Genomic DNA, 9,931 nt, shown 5'->3' on the forward strand with positions numbered 1-9,931 from the left:
ATCAGGAACGGGCAGGAGGAGGAGTACAGGAGCCTGGTGGAGGACTTTGTGCAATGGTGCAAACTCAATCATCTTAAACTCAACACTTCAAAGACCAAGGAGATGGTGGTGGATTTCCACAGGTCTAAGCCCACTCTGCTACCAGTCCACATTGATGGGGTCAATGTGGAGGTGGTAAGCACCTACAAGTATCTGGGTCTCCACCTGGACAATAAACTGGACTGGTCAGCCAACACTGATGCACTCTACAAGAAAGGGCAGAGCAGGCTGTACTTCCTGAGGAGGCTGCGGTTCTTCAATGTGTGCAGCAAGCTCCTCAGGATGTTCTACCAGTCTGTTGTTGCCAGCGTCTTCTTCTATGCAGTAGTATGCTGGGGAGGAAGCATGAATTGAAGAAGGATGCGGGGCGAATTGACAGGCTGGTAAGGAAAGCTGGCTCTGTAGTGGGAGCTGAACTGGAGTGCATCACTTCACTATCTGACAAAATGATCAACATCTTGGACAATGAGTGTCACCCACTCCACAGCACTATTGTTAAGCAGAAGAGCCTGATCAGCTGGAGACTTCGCTCACTGCCTTGCACAACAGACAGACTGAGAAAGTCATTTGTCCCCAGGGCCATTGAACTGTTCAATGCTTCACTTAAGGGAAGAGGAGAGATAGACTTCTCTGCATAGTCTGTCTGCCTCTTCACCCCCTCCATGTTTGAATACTGTCTGTCCACTAGCCACTTTTTACCACTAGCCACTTTTACCACTGTCTTTCTGCCTCACTGTTTGCATGTTATATTAGCACATTAGCACATATGCATAACCCCTCCCTCCATGCCACAGCCGAACTGTAGCCACACTTATACCTTTTCTTAAAATAGTTAAATATATAGATATATAGACTTTATTTCTGCATTGTTGCACTGTTGGACTTACTCATTTGCACTATCACCATGACCACTATCACCATTGCACTATCACCATGACACTCATTCACACAGAGCACCTTACTTTACCATATGCACAGAGAATCACAGGCTCAGTCCCTGCCTCAGTCATTGCAAGCGCCTCTGATTGATTAATCACCACTATGTGGATACTGTTTTTAGAATTGATTTAGATTAAGTGTTCGTTAGTATAATTTGTATTTTAGTATATTTATTATATTCTTTATCTTCTACTGTCCTTATTGCTTAGTTGTGTTTTTATATTAGGCTATATACTTTAATTACTTTTTCTGCTGTTAAAGAATGTGTATGTGTTGTCTGTATGCCAGGCACGGCGCTACGGGTGGGCCTGGATGGGCCTAGGCCCACCCACTTTTCAACAGGCCCACCCAAAACTTTTCTTAAAAAAAAAAAAAACTTTTAATATATTTTAATTTTGTCAAGAATTATTAAAAAGCGGCAAATAATCTCATAATCTGTGCTAAAATATTCTAAATGTTTAGTTTTCAAAACTATTTTAAAAAGCTGATGATGTTTCTGTGCAAGTTCAGCAGTGCCAGATACATTAGGTTCTGGGTCGGATCTAGCTTGTCGGTATGCTAGTCTAGCTCCAAGTGATCTGAAAGTGTGAAAATAATTTTCAGTAAAGGACAGTGCTGCAACAGTCGTTGTTTAGGTACCTTAAACGTGCACAAACGGTCTCGTTGTATCGCTGCAACCAGGAGATGAAGGATAGCTGAGATCCATAACACCTAGCACATCTCTATGGCTTAATGGCTTAAATGTTTTTTTTTTTGCAATGCAGCTTGTTGATATTGTGATCGTTGATCCGATTTGCATTAAAGGGCCTAATGGGTGTGATTGATCTTTATGAGCTCTCTTGGAGCATGTTTTACATGACAGATGACGTTGTCAATGAACAAGTTCTGTGCCCGAGGGGTAGGCCTAGTAGCCAGCTGATTTTGCCAGGGCTTCAGCCCCGAATGTATTTTGTACAGTTGACTAACAAATATGAAACCATTATTCCGATCGCGCATTGAAACTTTGAGATGAGATGGACGTATTTAACATACAAGCGGACACGGGTGAACTCACTCTTCTTCATGCAGCAGATTTAACATGAACGTTACCTTCCATAACACATAATTTGGAACGTAGGCTACGTGCGCGCGCGAGGTTGGGCATGTCATTGTTTGCATTTGATATTTGGTATAGGCCTACGTTACAAGGAAATCATGAAGTCATCAATAACAAGGTGGTGGTGGAGTTATCCTGTTCTCGTCATTTAGACTAGCCTACAAGTTCAGGTTTGTTATCAGCCTCTAGCCTACAGTCTGGAGCTGGCCAAACAGTGGTGGCCTGCTTTGCCTAGTTGTAAAATCGAATTAGTGAGTCTTCAATGTTCCCTTCTCCCTAAGCTAAGCATAACAAACCATATAATGCATATTGCTATTTAAAAGCCACTCTGCTAGGTGGCTATATAGTTCGTTTCTAACAAACTGAAAATGTCAAGATAGCTAAATGTCATTACATCCTCTAATTGTCAACATTTTATTGTCCATAATATTTAATAAATGTGGTGCAAATGAGGCTTGAGTCAGTGGATTCATTTATGAAAAGTGAGCAGCAAGTCAGGCAAAATGGGAATTATGAAAACCGTTTAGACTCTATGGGCTAAGCCCCGAATGTTTTCAACTGCCCTGCATATTGATTGAAACTGTCGGGCAGTGTGATTGATCTGTATTGTTGAAAACCTAAAACAAATGAAATATTCGACTTCATGTTATACAAGCAGAACTAAACTATGTTTGGGGGAAATATTAGATTCCCACTTTTACAGCCTAGGCCTAAGGTCTATTCGAGAGATGCGCTAAAGCACAGCCAGCAGGTATGGTGCGTAATGGAGATTCCAAAGCGCTCTTATTTGGTCAGAACCAAGGACAGTGATCGAGGATAGGTACGTCCGTCCTTTTTACAATGCAACAAACTATTTAAAGAGCATCAAGCTATTCAAATCTCTATTATAGCGTCGGGGCGGTTGTGGGGTTTCATTCGCGCACTTTTTTACCTTAGTGTAATCTTAGTGTTATCTTAGTGAGATCGCTTCAACTGTGCCTGTATGTTAGTTGTTGTATTGTGCAGTGTTCACCTTACCTGTGGTATGCCTGTCTTCCTTCCGGGGTGCAAACAGGAGGGTAGGAGGTGGGACCATGGAGGTATTATATATAACTGGACAGAGTGACTAAGTCCCGCCCCCATTCATTTCAATGGCCCATGCTAGGCTAGCTACTTCAGCCAAAAAAGCATGAAATTGACCGCAGCCATCTTTACGAAAATGGCGTTTCATGGGTGTTCGTTTCCGGCACCAGCTAGAATTAGCCTATTAGATTCCACGTTACAGACGAAGACAACGTAAGGTACAGCGGTATGTCGTTGATGAAGATTGGCCATTCCCTCAGAGGAAAAGAAGTTATTCGGGAACGCGCTTCACCTCGTTATAAGCGCAAATTCATTTAATTGGTTGGGAACATTTTGGGAATGGTGGTAAAGTTTGCCCTGTCTCTGAAGTCCTAGGTTATTTAATGTGATGTTCATATGTGATAATAAACTATGCGAATCAATATTGTGTCACTTTAGGCTTCACAAATAATGATCCCTAAATACTATATTTGGACAGGTTGTAGGCATAATACGCATAGGCTATCCAACGAAAATGACTATTAATTAAGTAGACATGAAACGTGTGGATAGCTTGGATTTTTGCTGCACCTAGTGTGAATTTGCAGCTTGTTAAGCCTAGGCTACATTTGCAGGCAGACGGAATGAAGCCAATGCAAGTTAAACTTCCGATAGAAGCGCACATCCCTCGGGTATTGTGGTTCGAGCAGGCATAGAGTCTGCAACTGTTGTTGGACATTTGGCTTTTGCCTCGACTGGCAGCCTGAACATTTAAATCAAATGCATAGCCTAATCATGTCAATGTTGCAAGAAAGCAAACGAAATAAGTCATTGACATTTGTTTCGTTTTAAATCACTTGGGGAGACATAGGTTACATGATCCAGACGTTGCGTTCTACAGAACTACAGCCAGTGCGTTTTAAAATAGTCTTCATACACAACGCAATGAGTAGGCTAATAATTGGATATAGGTCATTGCTATGCATCTGCCAAAGTGTATGGTCATAGTCAGTTACTTTAAGGTAATTGGCACCCCGCATATACGGCAAATAATAGCCTAATATGACAACATTAAAATGTTTCTTTTATTTACCACAAAGTCGGATAATACAGCCTAAACCACGTAGGCATTAAGTCAAGTATCAGTAGCTTATTCCAAGTAGTTAGTTGTTTTATTTGTCGTCTTCCAGAAATGCAAACCAACATGGACGCGCGAGGACGCTCGTGCCAAACACTAAACTCGTGCATGAGCTATCATCTACCAATCAGCATGTAAAAACTGGTGCCGGAACTTGCAACCATGTAACGCCATGTTTTCAAAAATGTCGGCGGCCAAATGCCATGCTAAGTGGCTGAAGCTAACCCTTCAAATCCTGACCCCCTGGGTGGGACTCATAAATGGTCGGGGCGCACTCCCGTAAGGGAAGCGCTCATTTAGGCAGGGGTGTTTAGGACAATTATTCTTTATTTGTTGTTTAGGGTATTGCAGCGCATTGGGGATGTCGGAACACGAATGTTATAGAGTAGTGTGTGCGCTAATGCAGTTTATGGCTTAAAAGAATGTGTCAAAGGGGCGAGTGATTATTCTGTGGTTTGGTTGGGACCGATGGTATGTCATTGAGCGTTTCATTCGGGGTTCGCCTCTGTCGTGAGAGGATTTATGTGTCAAGTGTTACTATGGAGGGCCTAGTTATTGCGGGCATTGTCCCATGTTTGTTTTTCATTTTGATCAGTGTTTTTGTTTAATGTTTTCTGTCTTGTCTGTTGCCTAAACCTGCCGGTAGCTTAATAATAGGCCCAAAAAAAAAAAAAGAATTACATCAACTTTGAGTTTCATTGCCTGAGTCACACCATACAGCCATACAACCTCGAAGAATTTAAACATTCAAACATTTCATAACAAAATGATTTGCCACATCTTAACAGTTCAACCCTCATGACCCGCTGGCGGGACGGTTACCCCCCTCCCCCACCTCCCCCCAACATTCTAAATCAATTGTATGCACCATATTGCTATGTAGCATAGTAATGTTATACACCATTTCAAAGCTTTTGCTCTTGGGAATCCAAAAATGACAACTTTTCTCATGTACAATGTGTATAGTGCTTTACATTTTCAGATTAATTTTATTATGTCTCAATTAAATTTGATCCAAAATGCCCCCCTCCCCCTCCTCCGCTTTTGGTGCTACCCTGACTTCTGGCTGCAGTGTAGCTGCAGCACCATAAGTAGATGCAACATATTGGGTACTGAAATATTCACAAGAATCCATAGAAATTGAATCTTAATGTTGTATTATCCAATATTAGTTGTACAGATGTATAGTTTATCTTATACACACTCATTGAACCAACAAAGTAAATGCAATAATAGATACTTTTTTGTAATTATTCCATATGTTGTGTAGTCAGTCTATATCAGAACACCTGCCATACAATCTAAATAGTCCACAAGAAACCTCAAAGTGTTACCTTTCATTTGAGACCAGGATTATGCTTCTACACAAAGGGGTTCATGTGCAGTAAGCATTTGAGTGTCAGCATCCATTTTGGATAACAAAAAGTCCTATGGGGAGTTTCCATAGGCATTTTACAAAACGCATGAGCATACCGTTGCAAATAATGGTCTAAAGCACTCATATTTTCATTCTATATTGATCTACTTTTGCACACAGCCTCACAAGACCTGGTGCTAGGGCTCAGTTGTATTTCTAAGGGATATCAAGTGACCCAGAGGGCTGAAATGTGGACAGTTCAGAGATGCTTGTAATCCGGCAGAAAGAAAAAACTATATTCTAGCCTCTGTAACTCTGTGTGAGTACATCACACAGTTATGTATGTTGACTGTTTCCTACGAAAACTAGAGGTTCTCAGCTTTCTATAGAGGTCCAACATTTGATGGTAGGCCCCAGAAGACGTGGGAACAATGCCCTTGTAAATAGGCACAGTGCAATTTCAGGCAAAATCTTGAAATTTGTATTGGAAATCTTGTACATAACCATGAAAACACAAGCTTAAGCATGAATTGTGTCATATTATATTAAGAGGAAGTTATTGAAAACTAGTTTCCTTTTACGTAAAACCAGTACCCCTCCCCCCCCATACACACACCAGAAAGTAAAGATTAAAATTGATATCAGGTCAGACCTCTTAAATGTTAAAATAGATCAAATGTTATGATCCTTTAGCATGACTTGATGCATAAATTGATCACTGTTCAGCATTTATTGTGATACATCACATCACACACACTTGTCCCACTTATAAAATCTTTTTGAATATGGTTGCCTTTATACTCACAGGGGAAGTTCCGTGGAAGTGGAACTGAAACTGAGTTGACAACCGAGAAAAACAATGACTTAGAACATCGGAAATACTGCTCACATGAGTGTATCCGCATAGGCTAACATTTTTGCACATATAGGCTACTGGCCAAATTTCATTCAAGTTCACATTGTAAAATTTTTCAATGCTGTGTTTTAATGCACATGTTAAGCCTCACATGTCTTTCTCACTGCATACAGAGTAAGCCTATAGGATGTGAGGGCTGAAACCCACCATAGACCACATCAGAAGAGACGGGAAGAGAAGGAAGTCAAGAGGAAGTGAAGAGAATAAAAGAGAAAATCAGACCCGAGATACAGAGAAACAGCAGGATTTTGTAGCAGATAGAACAATGAATGTTTTATGCTGTACAAATAGTTTCCATGAAAGCACATAAGGCACAAACTTGGTATGTCTTTATAAACTTTATATTCATTACCTAAACTGAAACATTGCATAATAAACCTGAGCTTAATTATTTGAGGCAAAAATACAATGGCATGATCACTGAACAAAAAAACTGTCATCATTTTAAAGCACACAAAACTTGATCATGTATCAAATAAATAAAAAATCTTTAAATCCTTCTAAAAGTCTTCAAAAATGTCCTAACATTCTTTTAAAAAATCACTTTGAAATAGAGTGCACTTGAGGAAAACATTGTCAACCATTATGTTGGATCTGACTCTCTCACAGCATCATGCCCTCGTCCAAAAATGCCAGGGCCGCTGGGTTGACAAGATCCCCCTCGCCTGATTTTGTTGACAGGACTCTCATGGGGTTCTCAGGGTTCCTGCACGTCTCCACGTACTTATGCACAGTGCTGTAATACTTATCCATGGTCCTGAACTTGTAGAAGCTGGAGACCTTTTCCCAGGCAATCCTTGGAGGAGTCGGCTGAGGTGCCGGCGTGCTCAGTTCAAAGAAACTCTTGATGTTCCTCTCGGCAAGCTTCTCAGCGTGCTCCGTGGCATACTTGTCAAAGAAGTTGTTCTCCTTCTGAGAGTAGGTCTTCCAGAACTTGAGCTGCAGGTAGCTCACTGGAGAGTTGCACCTGGCCATACAGGTGAACAGCAGGGAGAAGAGCATGATGGAGGCTATCACCAACCAGCCTAGGATCTGCAGAGCAGAGAGTGGCAGAGCCAAATTAACATTCAGACAGTGGTTTGAAGAGTGGTTATTCTGTGACACTTCAAAATAGGTTAACAACTAACTCTTTTCACAATCTATGAATCCTTAGACAATTACTCTAACCGATTAATTGAATGCCAAAGCAGCTTCCCAAAACACATACCCTACCCAAATTTAGTATAACAAAATTTGTCACGTTTTTCAGGTGTTCATTTGGTATTATCAAATTAATTTTCTTGCTTATGGAGGACAGTAAAGCATGCCTGTCGTTTCCAATGACAACCAGGCCATGTACTTTGTAGGCATAGAGCAGTGGTGTGGTCAGGGTCAAACCTACACACTTTCACAGTAGGCTAGGCCTGTAACATTGCCAATAATGCGATCCAGACACCTGTTAGCATTAGCAATATCAATCAGTAAAATCTACTTATGTCTGCCAAGTTTTTGCATGCCTTTGGTGTTGTCACCTTGCTAGTTTTAGACCAGAACTCATTGCTTCTACTTCAAAATGGACATTCACATTTTGATCCTGCATTATTTGACCAAAGGTCACATGCAGGCCTGTGGGCAATTCATTTATTTGACATGCATAACTTTCTTGAATAAGTGACATGATCTATCTAGGGCTTCACATCAGGTTTCCCTACAACCTCTCAACTCAAACCACAAGATTAAATGTTCTTTAAAGGAGACCGCCACACCTATAGCCTAAGCCCTACACACACTAATAACAACAATGGAGGTGATGATGATATTGACAGCTGACTATCTCCTCTTCAGCATTATTCATCATAGCACATAAATTAATCATAAACATTATCATTCTCAGGTGACCTGTGGACAGGGATGGGCACAAATACATCAAAATGTATTTCCAAATAAAATACCAAATACCCACCTTAAAAATGTATCAAAATAAGCTACAAAATACAGCAGCCAAAATGTTTTTAAAAATAAAATACTGTATTTTTGTATTTTCAAAATACTTCTTTCTAAAAGCCTTTTTCGAAATATTTCACAGGTCAGAGAACTGTAACTGTAAAACAGAAAAAAGAAAGGAAAATAGCAAACTCATGTGTTGCGATCTAAGCTTGTGAACTCAAGTCCTTGGGCTGTCCTTGTGTGAGCAAAGGAGTGTGTGTAACCTAAGCTAGTCGTGTCTCCTCAGCTGATGCCTTTAAGCACAACTAACTAACAACAAACAGTGTTGCATTCAGACGACGCCTATGGGGCCTGTTAATCAGTCCAGCAAAGGAAAATAAACTCTCTCCTGGAGCAGAGGGGCTTGACCATGTGAGGGTGCCACAGACAGACAGAGACAGAGCTTTTGTGCTTTATAGATAGTTAGATAGATGTCTTCACAGTGTTTCACAGAAAGTATTTTACAGTATTTTGAAAATACAAAAACACTGAAGTATTTTGATACAAAATACGAAGGCATTTTCATCATCTCAATAAAATACAAATTACAAAATAGTATTTTCATACAAAATACGAAGGCATTTTCATCATCTCAATAAAATACAAATTACAAAATAGTATTTTGTATTTGAAATACGTATTTTAAATACATGTATTAGAAATACTGCCCATCCCTGCCTGTGGAATACCACTGAGGTGCGCTCAGTTTACAGGCAGAAGGCTAGTTACACATAAAGCCCATAGCACCGTCTCTGTAATAATTCATTAAAGCTTTCACACCTTCTGACAAGGACCAATTGTTATGTTTCCATATCAAACAAGTATGTTACTCTCACTTACCTGAGACTGTGCGCGTATGGTTGTAAGGACAGCTTCTCTGTCCGCCGACGGGATCGATGTCTTACACGGCAATCTATAGAGCTCTGTCTTGCAACTCTCTGATTTGTCACTGCACAGAAAGCTCTTCAATTGAGTGATATTAGTGCCCGTCACTATACATTCAAAATAAACGCCGTTAAGAAGCGCTATTGCAATCCATGATACAGGTGCCACCATAGCGGTCATTGTGATCTGAGTAAAAACAGTTAAACAGCCGCACAAATATTTGAAACGAAAAAGTTTAGACTTCTTCAGACACAAACCTGTGAAAAGCTTCCACGTTTTGTTGCTTAACATGTAGCCAAGTATAAGCAAAGCCGTGGCCGGCACAAGAAGAGACACCGTCCCATAGAGAAAGTTCCACTCGCTACATGGACACCTGAAGGCAAAATTTGAAAAAACATGCTCCGCACCCGCCGTCAGTAACGGAATCGCACCGAATCCAATGGTCGTTTGACGTTTTTGGAGCAAGTTCATCACAACCTTGAATTTATCCATTGCGACGCGTTCCTTTTCCTCTTTCGGTCAGAATTAGAACCTGGCGAAGAGCAACTAAGGGAG

The 9,931-nt window shown here is 40.7% G+C and overlaps 1 protein-coding gene across 1 annotated transcript; it reads right to left on the reverse strand.

Moving 5' to 3' along the window:
- Nucleotides 1-6,321: 6,321 nt before the first annotated feature.
- On the reverse strand, nucleotides 6,322-9,931 carry calhm6 (calcium homeostasis modulator family member 6). The gene is made up of 2 exons (XM_076280189.1): nucleotides 9,332-9,931; nucleotides 6,322-7,558 (listed from the first exon to the last, which is right to left on the reverse strand). Exons 1-2 carry the CDS (start codon nucleotides 9,866-9,868, stop codon nucleotides 7,130-7,132), a joined length of 966 nt encoding a protein of 321 aa, XP_076136304.1. The 5' UTR covers nucleotides 9,869-9,931; the 3' UTR covers nucleotides 6,322-7,129.

Source organism: Alosa pseudoharengus, unplaced genomic scaffold (assembly GCF_046254945.1).
Source record: "Alosa pseudoharengus isolate Yale_2024_CS ecotype anadromous, Long Island Sound unplaced genomic scaffold, YU_APseudo_1.1 YU_APseudo_1.1_scf_12, whole genome shotgun sequence".
In the NCBI taxonomy this organism is placed as follows: Eukaryota; Metazoa; Chordata; class Actinopteri; order Clupeiformes; family Clupeidae; genus Alosa; species Alosa pseudoharengus.

Bases quoted from the DNA above. Each gene is read 5' to 3' on its own strand.
- calhm6 (XM_076280189.1), bottom strand. From the start codon at position 9,868: ATGGATAAATTCAAGGTTGTGATGAACTTGCTCCAAAAACGTCAAACG. The intron at 7,559-9,331 runs GTAAGTGAGAGT...TCTGCTCTGCAG, and splicing joins CCATACGCGCACAGTCTCAG to ATCCTAGGCTGGTTGGTGAT.